This window comes from Sinohyriopsis cumingii, chromosome 4, assembly GCF_028554795.1.
Source record: "Sinohyriopsis cumingii isolate HCF-2022 chromosome 4, ASM2855479v2, whole genome shotgun sequence".
Taxonomy (NCBI): domain Eukaryota; kingdom Metazoa; phylum Mollusca; class Bivalvia; order Unionida; family Unionidae; genus Sinohyriopsis; species Sinohyriopsis cumingii.
In genome coordinates this window covers 76095230-76110067 of record NC_142964.1, presented here as the reverse complement: position 1 = coordinate 76110067, position 14838 = coordinate 76095230, and the positions used below count along the sequence as shown (strand labels likewise).

Genomic DNA, 14838 nt, shown 5'->3' with positions numbered 1-14838 from the left:
GTCGTTAGAGTGTCTGCCTCGATGTGGGAGGTCATGGGTTTGATCCCCGGCCAAGTCAAACCAAAGACTTACAAAAATGGTACTAACAGCTGCCTCGGCTGATGCTCAGCATTAAGAGGACTGGTCAGCCTGGTGTCAGAATAATGTGACTGGGTGGGACATCATGCTACGTGTCTGTGGCATGATGCCTGAGTGCTAGACATCACTATAAACTGACACACTGCCAACATTGTAGCGATATGACTGAAAAATGGTTAAAGCTACATTAATAAAATCCTAATCCACAGAGTACCATCATGTTATGCAACATAACACAATGGTAAAAGTCCACAGAGTGCCATCATGTTATGCAACATAACACAATGGCAAAAGTTCACAGAATGCCATCATGTTATGCAACATAACACAATGGTAAAAGTCCACAGAGTGTCATCATGTAATGCAACATAACATAATGGTAAAAGTCCACAGAGTACCATCATGTAATGCAACATAACATAACAGTAAAAGTCCACAATGCCATCATGTAATGCAACATAACACAATGGTAAAAGTCCACAGAATGCCATCATGTAATGCAACATAACACAACGGTAAAAGTCCACAGAGTGCCATCATGTAATGCAACATAGCACAATGGTAAAAGTCCACAGAGTGCCATCATGTTATGCAACATAGCACAAAGGTAAAAGTCCACAGAGTGCTGACTGGTCCGGTGGCCTAGTGGTAAGAGCATCCATCTTGGAAGTGGGAGGTTGTGGGTTCAAACCCTGGCCGAGTCATACCAAAGACTTACAAAACTGGTAATTACAGATGCCTCGCTATGTGCTCAGCATTAAGGTGAGTGTTAGGACTGGTAGGCCTGGTGTTAGGATAATGTGTAATGTGACTGGGTGGGACATCATTCTACATGTCTGCGGCATGATGCCTCAGTGCTAGACATCATTATAAACTGCCACACTGCTGACATCGTAGCCATATGACTGAAAAACTGTTAAAGCTACATTAAAAAAATCCTAATCCTAATCCACAGAGTGCCTCATGTTATGCAACATAACACAATGGTAAAAGTCCATAGAGTGCCATCATGTTATGCAACATAACACAATGGTAAAAGTCCACAGAGTGCCAACCACTCCAGTGGCCTAGTGGAAAGAGTATCCGCCTTGGAAACGAGAGGTCATGGGTTTGAACCCCAGCCGAGTCATACCAAAGACTTACAAAAATGGTACTAACAGCCGCCTTGCTATGTGCTCAGCATTAAGAGGTTAGTGTTAGGACTGGTCGGCCTGGTGTCAGGATAATGTGACTGGGTGGGACATCATGCTACATGTCTGCGGCATGATGCCCCAGTGCTAGACATTACTATAAACTGCCACACTGCAGACATCGTAGCAATATGACTGAAAAATTGTTAAAGCTATGTTAAAAAAATCCTAATTGTAATCCACAGAGTGCCATCATGTTATACAACATAACACAATGGTAAAAGTCCACAGAGTGCCATCATGTTATGCAACATAACACAATGGTAAAAGTCCACAGAGTGCCATCATGTTATGCAACATAACATTTGACTGAGGTGGTAGTAAAAGTTCAGGCTTCAATGATGCACTTACCAACTTATGTTGATCCAAATAAATGAGAAACAATGAAAAATCAGTAATTAAATATTAAATATTTAAGTTTCAGCAAAGAACCATGCTTTGGTACATACATGCATAAGAAAATTGGTTACTAAATAACATAAAGTACATGTGTACAGAAAACTGATATGCTGCAACTATAACAGTGAATCCATAACAATGCTATCATAAATGTGCACAAGGAAGCATATTTCTTCATCATTAACACATCAATAATGATTTGTTTGAATTTCATGCAAACTAAATGAATGGTGAGCAAATTACTCAGTTAAATATACTGCCATAGATCCTGCATTCCATCCCTATCCAATGATGGAGATAAATCTATAGTAAAATACAACAACACATAACTGTTATAAAAACAATGGGATCACAATGATTTGTTAATATGCATATTTTATGATGATGATCATAATATGAACTAGTTTTAACAGTAATCCACTAAAAACTACAAAAGTAGTGACATTCACAATGTTCTGTCATACACTGCATTCAGCTAAAGTCAAAAAGGGCAAGAACTCTTACAAAAGCATGGGAACACAACTTTATTATAAAAAGAGAATCAAGACAAGATATGGAACCAGTTGTGCTAATAAGCATAAAAAAATCTGTGGAACACATTAAGCTACAAGACAAAAATGGCAATAACTCCAAGAGAACTGCAGGAGGAAAGTCAATTGTCCATATCTGCACATTTCTATCATGATCTTAATATTTACTAAATTTCATGTTAATCTATCAAAAACTGCAGAACTGGTAGTCATAACAACATTAATACACTGCATTGAGCTACAAGACAAAACGGGCAATAACTCAAAACAGAACTGCAGGAACAAACTTACTTGACCATACTTGCATTTACTAAGTTTCATGCTAATTGATCAAAACCTGTGGGACTAATTGTGCTAATAAGATTGTGTAATACAATACATTAAGCTACAAGACAAAACTGTCAATTACTCAAACACAAATTCCAGGAGCAAAGTGACTTGTACTTTGTGAATCACCATGTAATAACCGTGATAATTACCAAGAGTTTTTGCATTCATCTTCAGGCGATTACAATAATATTTCCCATGTTTTATGACAATCCATCAAGAATACAATTTACCCCCAGAGGTATACAAATTGATCATAGGTTAATGTAATGAAATACAGCACAACCCAGTTTCAATATGCACATATCTGTTTCAAGGTCACTATGTGACATACATTTAAAACCACTAACATTTTCTCCTATATTCTGTTCAAATCTGAATATTTATTTCCTAGCAAAAACAAATACAAACTTATGAAACAATGTATACATACAAAAAATATCTAATACCTGCCATTCATAAAGGGATAAAAGTCTGCAACAGAGTTTGTTGTTGTTCAATAAACTAATGACCATTATATTTACCAAGTTTCACTCTAATCCATGAAAACCTGCAGGACTAGAGAGAGATTGCGAGTATTTGCTACACTTGCTAACCCATTACTGTATGATCTGTACACTATATGATCTGCACACTATATGATCTGTACACTATATGATCTGTACACTATATGATCTGTACACTATATGACCTGTGCACTATATGACCTGAATACTCTGACTTGTACACCATCTGCTCTGTACATTATATGACCTGTACACAAAATGACGTGCACTATATGACCTCTATGCAAACTGTTCCATACACTATATGTCCTGTATAATTTATGACCTGTACACTATATGACCTTTATACTATATGACCTGTACAGAAAATGACTTGTATACTATATGACCTGTACATTAAATGACCTGTACACTAAAGTTAATTTTTACCTTATGAAGTTTATCTGGGGTACATATGATGACACAATCAGCAAGCTTTCCTCTGTTAGCGACTTCTTTCCAGTCTGAAGGTAACAAATGTTCGGTTCATAAAAATATAAAAAAGATCATGCTTTAAACATCCCATGGTAACTTATCATTTCTCTTCACAATCTTTAAATAAAATCCTTGCAACATGATACCAGTTCCCCGTCCCACCCAATGAAAATATAAACACAACACCATCTGATTCCCCCTACCTAATACACACAACACCAGAAAAGCATATATTTATAAAGAAAGAAAGACAACAGACAAACATGTGATTACTAGGTAGATTTAATTGATGTAAGTGCATATCTACCAACCTCCCATACACTGTTTGGTTTGTTTTTTTCTGGCCAGGTTGGGTGGTGGGTAAGTCTCAAAAAGCACATTTTGAGGTCCCAAGAGCACCCAGTGTAAGTGACTCCTGCAAAGCAACACTTAAAAATTGAAAATAAATTATCTACTCATATAAGATTGTTGTTGTTGTTGTTGTAGGGTTTAACGCCATTTTTCAGCACACGATAGGCTATACATGGCGGCCAGTATTAATGGTGGAGGAAGAACCCGGGAAAACCCCGGAAAGAACCACCGACCCATGAGAACCTACTGGCAAGCTTTCTCACATACCCACATTGGCTGAATCCGAGACTAGAACCTACGCAGACAGAGGTGAGATGGCAGTGATCCGTAACGGACAGCACTTTAGACCACTCGGCCACTCGGGGCCCCCTCATATAAGATTGAAGAAAATGACTGAAAATTCAAATGTGAATTTAGAAACAACAATGTATTTTTTTTCTTTGAAGTATTTAATACACTTGCCATACAGAAAATGCTTAATGAACTTAGCAATGTACAATGCACATGCCCACATTCATAATTACACAGACATTAAACAAAAAGATACACCATGTTTCTGTCTACTAAAGAGAAGAAACAGTCTTAATTAGATGCAGTCTTTGCTGCCCTCGATAGCTCAATCATGGTTTGAAGGTAAAGCAAGTGTCATTTGTGTCTGCACTCATTCCAAAATTGTTGTTCAGACTTCTCTGAAGATACTGTTTAATTTTTCTCAGCATAGAATATCATCTTTCTGCATTGCTGTGAGGGAGAATCAAGCATGAAGATCTTAAACATTACCAGTTATTGCAAACAACAAATTGGGCTCCAGAACGAAATTGCAGAAATGTACTTCATTTCTTGTGACATCATCTGTCGACTGTTGATGATTGTTTAAACATGATGACATGGTATGTTGATGATTGTTTAAATATGATGATATAGTCTGTTGATGATTGTTTAAACATGATGACATGGTCTGTTGATGATTATTTAAACATAATTACATGGTCTGTTAATGATTGTTTAAACATGATGACATGGCATGTTGATGACTGTTTAAATATGATGATATGGTCTGTTGATGACTGTTTAAACATTATCGCTATTGCAATTCACCTCTGCAATTATGCATTGTCCTGATACATGGTGGTGCTGCTATGTTGATGTATGTCATAGAATATTGAATGACTAATGTTGATGGTGTTCACAGAATGTGCAAAGAATAAAATCCTTCCCCTTGCCACTGTCTTCTCAAATTCAACCTCCATTAATGATGAACTTTAGTATTGCTGGGAATTGCTCACCTCACAGATGGCTCATCCTTCCCTAAAATCACAACTGCATTTCAACATTTTGTCTTCAAAAATGAACCTCACCTGTACACTATTCCAACTTCCTAAAAAAAAAGAAGTTCTGCATTTCATGAATGCAACAAGATATTGCTTCAAAGAAATGCTGCTGATTACAAACTGGCCAATAATCTTTGATAAAGATGTCTTATACAATTCATTCAAGGCAATTATGTATCAACTTTACTTATGCAAATTAGCCTAATGAGCTCTCCCACAACTGTACTCAAAGAACTTAACATCAGGCTAGCTATTTTCAGCCAATTATATAAGCTATTGTCAGCCAATTAAGTTATCTGTGAAATGGTGGTTGTTTAATTGCCTCAATAATAATGAACCGAATAAACTTCTCTGAAGATAGTTTTACATGAATGCTAAGAAGAATTGTCTACAAAGGTTAACAATCAAATGTATATATCATGGTGGTAATGGAAGGCCTTATCTGTCTGGGGGATATATTTTTTCGTTATTGTTGCTTAGATTACGGAAAAAATTTCAAATCATGACCATGTTGGAAAATTTTGGGATTAAAATATTGTGTTTTTCAAATGACACATTGTGTTATTGCAAGTATGCATGAGATCCATTCATAAATAACACAGTTCCATATCTGGCACTACATTCATAGAATCAAGGCCATATAGTTTGTTCAATTTATAATTCCATAGCTACAGTGCAAACACTGATCTGTCTCCACAATAAACAACGGCAGATCCAGCCTACAGCTATGAAATTTTCCCCACTCAGATTCCAGGATGATCTTTGATCTGTAATTTGATGTTAGTGTGTGTGGTTTGCATTTTTAACATAGTCTGCAGTGTGGCAGCTTATAGTGATGTCGAGCACTGAGGCATCATGCCACAGATATAGAGCATTTTGTCCCATCCAGTCACATTATCCTGATGCCAGGCCAACAAGTCCTAACACCAACCTCTTAATGCTGAGAACCAAGCAAGGCAGCTGCTAGTACCATTTTTATAAATCTCTGATATGACTCTGCCAGGGTTTGAACCCGTTACCTCCCGCATTTAAGGCAGATGCTCTAACCACTTAGGCCACCATAGAGCAGTCTATAACCAGATAAACTTGGTATGAATTATTTTGTTTGATATTATAGAGACTGCTTCTTTTACTACCAAGGAATTTCCTCCTCACTATAAGTTTTTGTTAAAAAATACATAGTAAAACATAACTTTTTTTATAATCTTTAGTTTGTAGTTTGAAAATAAATACAATATAATATAAGCTGATATGTGTGTACTTTGGGTCTGTGAATCACATTGGATGTGGCACCAAGCCCCCGCATCCGATCAAAATTAAGTTGTTAAGATTTGAACACAGCTCCTACATGATCAAAACAAAGGGAGCACACAACTCCAATGGACTCATAAATAAGCAATTTTCCACTGCTGGTCTGTGTTTGTACAAATACCTTTTGCTCAAATACACATACAATAGCTTATCTATGGTATGTAGTCATACTCATACTTTTGATGTTAAAATTACAAAGTACCATTTTCGGCCACTGTTACAAGCCATAGGTTAGTTTGCATTACATGCAAAAGGAGGTAACTCATGAAATCCAATAGATGTTGCTAAGACAAAGCACTAAAATATCTGCTCAATTCACCAAGGTGTACAAAGGGTTAACATATCAGAACCTTGGGGAGCAAAGATGAGCTATGAGACTGCAAAAGAAACCCACCACCAATGGATGACATCATGTTTGATCTCTCATTTCTCTTAGAAAAAGGCAAGATGAGACAAGATGCTTCTTCTGCTAGATACCCTATCATAAAATACCTACAAATGGAAGGGCATACCAAATTATAAGGGAGGTAACTCATACAACATACAAACAGGGAACTGCCCATCCTTACCTGTGAACACCATGTCATTGGGAATGTTGTGTCTCTGAACCTCTATGTAACGGTGATACTCCCTTGGATCACACACACCAACAACCTGCCAACAAGATTAATCATTCTTTAAATCTGACACATCATCTGTGAGGAGAATACTAGGAAAATAGCTGTGTGCAACATCTGCCTCAATTCAGTAAAGTCATTTAATACTGTGGCATCAAGTCCAATATAAACTATTTAACATTTTCTGTACAGCATCAAGTTCAATATTTACCACTTAACTTTCCCAGCTATTACCATTTCTATAAAATGTTAACTAAATAAATCCAGTCAAAGAAATGAGCAGTATAACATCAACATTAATGGATTACACATTACACCATCCTTGACCATAATAATGTCTTTATTATATTGTGAACTGTAAGTCTTATATGGTCTAACAATCGTAATGGCTCATATATCCTGCACATCAATATAACCATATATATTTAAGTAAGACTCCACACCTAACAATAAAGTTTTCAGGTTTTTTTTCCCAGATTAATATATTAAAATGAGGGTAGTGGAGCTACAAATACTGGTCATGCTGCTGGAAAACATACCAGAATATTTGTATATAAAAAAATACACCCCTGGAATGCCAATTTTTTTAAAATGGAAGTAACTGAAGAGAAACATTAGGCAAGGATACATTTTAGTCTTTGCTAGAAAAACAAGGTTGTCCATAGCATACAAAATGTATACTGTTCTGGGTAATAAAATCTAGGAAAATGTTGACTTGGAACTTTGTTTGAAATACAGACCTTGAACTTATTGGGATAATACATGCCAAAGGAAGAGTATCCATGACCTCTCTGACCTGCCCCAATAACGATGGCTGTAACACATCTCTCTTCTGTCTCACCTAGCCCTCTACTCTCTTTTGTTTCCGCTTGCTCGTGACTCTCTTCTGGTTTTCCTTCCTCTTTATTCATCTTGTTTCCCTGCTGAGGAAAGAAAACTGTTAATTGTATCTGGCTAACATATATGAGTTTTAGGCATAAATTAAATAATCAAATGTTTTAGGCAGAATGGTGTCACAAATAATCCCAAGCAATAAATTAAATTTAATGGAGACAGTTGGTACTTATCTATATTCATACCCACAACATGGCTTCAGTTTGGACAACTGACAACTCCTCAAACTAGATACATGTATAATCAATCAAACCTGATACAGTGTACAACCAATCTAACTACTAATTAGTAAAGTAATTCCTTCTACCAATCTTACTACTAATTAGTGAAGTAATTCCTTCTACCAATCTTACTACTAATTAGTGAAGCAATTCCTTCTACCAATCTAACTACTAATTAGTGAAGTAATTCCTTCTACCAATCTAACTACTAATTAGTGAAGTAATTCCTTCTACCAATCTAACTACTAATTAGTGAAGTAATTCCTTCTACCAATCTTACTACTAATTAGTAAAGTAATTCCTTCTACCAATCTTACTACTAATTAGTGAAGTAATTCCTTCTACCAATCTTACTACTAATTAGTAAAGTAATTCCTTCTACCAATCTAACTACTAATTAGTGAAGTAATTCCTTCTACCAATCTAACTACTAATTAGTGAAGTAATTCCTTCTACCAATCTAACTACTAATTAGTGAAGTAATTCCTTCTACCAATCTTACTACTAATTAGTGAAGTAATTCCTTCTACCAATCTTACTACTAATTAGTAAAGTAATTCCTTCTACCAATCTTACTACTAATTAGTGAAGTAATTCCTTCTACCAATCTTACTACTAATTAGTAAAGTAATTCCTTCTACCAATCTAACTACTAATTAGTGAAGTAATTCCTTTTAAATCAAATATTTTAATCTTTCAAAAAACAAAATCAATATTTTATTTGCAAGTAATATTTATGTTCAAGAACAAAGATACAGAAGTAATAACACCCTGAATTTATACGTGTTATTCAGCCAAAGTGACATCCTGTTAACCAAGAAAGTGTTACCACTCCGGTGGCCTAGTGGTTAGAGCGTCCGCCTCGGACGTAGGAGGTCGTGGGTTCAATCCCTGACAGAGTCATACCAAAGACTTACAAAAATGGTACTAACAGCTGTCTCGCTTTGGCATTCAGCATTAAGTGGTTAGTGTTAGGACTTGTCGCCCTGGTGTCAGGATAACGTGACTGGGTGGGACATCATGCTATATGTCTGCGGCATGATGCCCCAGTGCTAGACACCACTATAAACTGCCAAATTGCAGACATCGTAGCAATATGACTGAAAAATTGTTAAAGCTACGTTAAATATCAAAATCACATCACATCACCAAGAAAGCTTAGCATCCCAAATGCTATTTCAGACAACACTTAACATGATTGTTAGGTCAAAGGACTTCTCTCCCCTACCTGAACTGGAGAAGAGGTGGCAACATTGGACTTGCTTCCTCCCACAAGAACATGGCCAGTGGTGGGAAAATAAGACTCCTCTCCACAACCAGAACTGTTCAAAGTGGTGATCAGGCTACATGTGCATGGAATTTCACTAACTTCTTCAGGCTCATGTGTGAACTTTTGGCACGAATAACACAGATTAAACATGATTGCAGACAATAAGAATTTAAAATTTATACAAATCAAAATTTCGGAAACATTTCCCTCTAAATTGAAAAGACAAGAGTTGATACTATACTAAAAATACAAAAGCATCCAATGGCCAAAAAGACGTGTGTGTGATTTAGATTTTTAATGTAGCTTTAAAAATTTTCCAGTCATATCGCTATGATGTCTGCAGTATGGCAGTTAAAAGTGATGCCTAGCACTGAGGCATCATGCCGCAGACATGTAGCATGATGTCCCATCCAGTCACATTATCCTGACACCAGGCTAACCAGTCCTAACACTAACTTCTTAATGCTGAGTGCCTAGCTGTTAGTATCATTTTTAGAAGTCTTTGGTATGACGAGCCAGGGTTTGAACCCACAACCTCCCGCATCCGGGGCAGATGCTCTAACCACTAGGCCACTGGAGTGGTCCAAAAAGACATTCTATTACAGTAAAAATATCAAAAAACATTCAATGACGGAATGACAAAAATTGATACTATACTAAAGATATAAAAGCATTCAATGGTCTGTTTCTCTCTCTCTTTCTCTCTCTGTCTCTGTCTCTTTAGACACAATATTTATGATCATTACTTTCAGAATTCTGCACATAGCAGGATAGCTTATGATCTAATTCCAGTTTTCCACCATAACTATGGATTTGTCAGTTCTGGGAAGATGACCCCATTTATTGATTCCACAGACCTGATTACACATTGACAATTGATATATATATATATATATATATATATATATATATATATATATATATATATATATATATATATATATGTACATACATATATATATTTTTATATGAAATAATATTAATATGTAGTCATGACATGTGTAGTTAAAAGTAACAATAACTGAATCAGGCATGAAAGAAAGGCATTAAGAAAATGGCTTAAATTAGTGCCATTTTAAGGAAACTGGACAATTCAGATCAGGGAAGATTCATCCCAAGCCAATTCAATTCTGCTCCATGAACTTTGAAAATGAACAACTCAGGACAAATCATTAAATACAAATGAGACCAACTTTTAAGACAAGCTGGACAATTTTAAGGGCATCGCAAACGGAATTATTCAACAGAAGGGAGACAACTACATAATTCTTGTTCAGGACATCTGAGACTATACTGAAGCCCAATTAAGCAGATGCCAGGTCATTTCATTAGAGAGACATAGGGATGTTTAATGCAAGATTTAGTCATATCAATTGGGAAGTTGCTTAACAGATCTGCTCACTGCTGTTATCATATCTTTTCATTGCTGCTTAACAGAGGTTTTCTTTACTGAAAGTCAGTCTGAGTAGGCTTTGTAAGCACTTAGCTTCTTTGAGTATTCACCAAGATGTTCAAAAAAGATATGAACAGCCTAAGTCTCATCTAATCCAACTTGCTGGTGGCCCCATGAGATCTTCGACATAAGTGTTTGGCAAAACGACTCAATGATCATTGTTACTGATAGCAAGTGCTTTGGCAGAACTTTGCAGAAGTGAAACAAGAAAGACACCTCACACTCACTCCAATTTAAAAAAAAAATTCTGAAATCATTCAAACCAAAATAATATATTGACAATTTGAAAAAGATACAATTTAACACCATAACTGATGCTGGAGGTATGTCCCAAACAGCCAATGAAAATATCTAGGTTTAGGAAAAACATGACATCTTTTTATCACAGTGGCACAAGACATCATCTCATCTCATTGGCCAATGAACTACTTTTCCACATGTCATACTACCATGCTACTAATTACAAAACATGGCCAAATTTTTTTACAGTATACTTATTTAGTCATTTTAACTGCATCAGTAATCAATGTTTCAGGCACTTGTTATGGTGAATGGGTATTATTAATTCCGATCAACGGCTACACCAAGATGCTGCATATTCCAAGGTGACCTCAGACGGAATGCACTCTAAGGAGAATTGCCTATTACCAAAAAGACATTCTAATATAGTAATAATACAAAAAACATTCAATGACACAAAGACAAAAGTTGATACTATACTAAAGATATAAAATCATTCAATGGTCTCTTTCTCATGGCAGTTATGTGAATAGACATTTCCAGGAATGAATAGGTTTTTGGCACTTATTTAAATGTATACACGTAAAGAAAATTGATTTTTAGAGTTTTTCTTCAAGCTTTTTATTTTCACAGCTATATGAACTTCCTGACATTAAGTTTACATACAAGTTATTCAGATGTGAGGCATGATGATGAAGACATTACTCCTGGTCTCACAGGTTCTCTAGTCTCACAGCATGGACTGTTTCCCTTCTGAATAGATACCTGCACCATCTGCCAGTCACTTAAATTCCAGCTTAGTTAAATCTTGTCATAGCAACCCACTGGAACACAGCGGCTCATCAAAAATAAAATTAAGAGTATCAGTCAATGGATTCAGGCTTGGGAGGTCCCGACCTAGAGGAGTATTGCTTCAGGTCTGGACCCCCACCCAGCCCTCTATCCATTAACCAATACTCTTAATAATTTCATTTGTAACAAGTCCCTGTGCATTGGAAGCTGAAATGATGTCTGCTGCCCTATCTATGAATGCTGACTGATTTAGACCAAACTATGGGCTGAATCATCCCAAATTATTGGTTTATTTGGCCCAAATGCCAGGCTGATTTGGACCATGTAAAATATTATGAGAAAAGCAAAGGAACACACATACCTGATTTATAATAGTAACTATTACTGCTTTTGCAAATATAGTTAAAAAGTGTACAAGGTTAATTTTCAGCTCTTAAATTTATGTAAGACATCTACTAACAAATCTGTAGTCCTAACCAGAACATAATAGATATGAGCTATCACAATTAAATTTTTTTAAACAAAGTAACTTTTCAGTGTTATTCGCTATTAATGCTTTCAATTAAATTAATTAAGCTAACACTGGGCAAACAAATTATTAAACAAATAGTTATAATATGATGTTTAATTACAGCAGTATTAATCAAACAGGTCTTGTACATTGCTGGTCAGTTGCCTGAATTTTGCTTCCAATAATAATATGCTAATTTGTATTGCTGCTCTTATAGTTTCTATAATAATGTGCATACAATGAATTCATTATAAATTCAGTTACTACAAATACCTTATGGTGCTCATTGTTTTAATATGAGACATTAACATACTCAGACTAGTATATATAGACAAAACAAATCTACAACATCAGCATACTGAGACCGAGAGACGAGAGCAAATTAAATACATGGACACTGTTTTTTCTAATTTTTTTCCAATGTTTGTAATTTGCAAAACATTATATGACACAATAAAAATTTAGCTTACAAAAATTACCAAATGGTACTTTCAACAATGATTATTAAAATATTCGTCTACTTATGAGGTCCACAAAATAAAGAGAATGTAAATATATGATACTGTATGGAACTAAATCATAAATTCGACTGGACCCCTCTTTCATGTTTTAGAATATAAGCTTTATTCTGCACTAATGGTATATAGTTCCAGGAAAAAGATAAATTCTAAATAAATCCAATATATATATATATATATATATATATATATATATATATATATATATATATATATATATATATGACGAAATAAATGTTACTGTATAAGTACTGTTTTCACAATTGCTTTAAATGTTATCAATTTTATTATTTCCATATATAAGAAACTATTTATTTTGAACAAAACTGAACAAATGGCTTTGAAACTATGTCACTATTAAATTGTTGACGCAAGGAAAACAGAGCTGCATCATTTCACTTCATTAATATAACAACATTACATAGATAAAAGTTTTGTCTGTGTTTTCTTCTGCTATTTCCGTCTTTAAAGGCATACGACCATAGTCTATGGCTTGTTTTACTCCTGAGATATTTTTCTATTCATCAAGCCATCATTGACTCTTCTGCTTAGTACCAAACTGAAGTTATGGGCTCTGAAATGTGCACTTTTTGTGAATTTTGTCTATTGTGACAAGTGCAAGTTCATGTGACAACCAGTGAAAAGAGCTACATGCACCATGTTTGCGACTCTACGATACATCTCTTCTTTAGTTACAGAACAGTGGTAAATGCAAAAGTAAGTTTTTACTTACCATTAACTAGATTCAACTTTAGGAATCCTGTTCCATCTAAGAATTAGACATTGCCTTTTTCACTGCACACATCATAAACAAGTGACTATCATTTTTTTTTAAATGTCCACTACGTGGTACACACATAAATGGTGAAATATGATTGGCACAAAAGGTTATACTTAAATAACATCCATGCATCAGAGAACCGTTTCACGATAATAAAGACTATTTGTACCCAGGCAAAAATAGGTAATAACAAGATTGCATCATGTTATGAATCATTTGAATGTGTTAAATTAACGAGAGTATGCATTAAAGTATAACCTTTTGAGCCAATCTTATTTCGCCATTGACGTGTGTTGCATAAAAAAACACTTGCACCCCTTGTGTTCATTTATATTACCGATAAAGTGATTTCATGTCAGAGATTTTGCCGTACTTTATTGATAAACGTCAGACTCCTGTGTTGGAAGTTAAGTACCTTCTCTCTTATATCGCATGATAGAGAGGGGCCTATGTCAGACTCAGAACGGGCCGTGGGGGTTATCTAAGGTACTTTTGTCACCCTGTATGATTTTTATCCCTTCAGATTATTGTTGTTTTTTTTTTTTTGCGTCGAGCACCTGTGCTCGTAATTTTGGATTCAACAAGCCTGGTCCGAATCTGCCTGTTGAATTATGGCCTACCTATGGCGAATAATTCAGGGTGACAACTGTTTTACATTACACTAGTATCGAAAAAATGTACATATTCATCACATACCAGCTTTATATATTAAAAACCTTGCCAATATTTATAAAATAATGTCTTATACAAAAAACCCTCAGTATCAAAACAGTCAACGCCCGTTTATAGTACACTTCCGCTCTTCCCAAGTATTATAAAACAACGGTTTAATTAGAATTACAGACGCTCAATGTTAAATCGCTACGATAATAAACGTCTGAATGACTATGATGTTTGCGTCTACGTTTCCGTCACACCTCATGTTGGGGATTGTTTCAAAATGAAATTTTTCATAATATTGTTATTTTGATTTTGTAAACACACATAATGCACAGCGAATAGTTCACAGTGAGAATATATTAAATATTAGGATCATAATCAACG

General features: G+C 35.3%; 1 protein-coding gene across 9 annotated transcripts in view; it reads right to left on the bottom strand.

Annotated features, from left to right (window-relative positions):
- LOC149801482 (uncharacterized) overlaps positions 1-14632 on the bottom strand; it is a 58463-nt gene extending 43831 nt beyond the window's left edge. For 2 of the 9 annotated variants that reach the window (XR_016420658.1, XM_089955629.1), the window contains exons 1-4: positions 13747-14447; positions 7855-8037; positions 7067-7151; positions 3460-3533 (exon numbers count right to left, since the gene is read on the bottom strand). Coding sequence is in view for 8 of the 9 variants with exons in the window: in XM_089955629.1 (XP_089811755.1) it covers positions 3460-3533; positions 7067-7151; positions 7855-8037; positions 13747-13749 (345 nt within the window). In the remaining variant the exon portion in view is untranslated. Of the gene's footprint in view, positions 1-3459; positions 3534-7066; positions 7152-7854; positions 8038-11858; positions 12121-13746; positions 14448-14490 lie in introns of those variants that run through there. The other 7 variants (XM_089955632.1, XM_089955631.1, XM_089955633.1 and 4 more) reach the window with 7 other exon arrangements.
- Between the last annotated feature and the right edge of the window lie 206 nt (positions 14633-14838).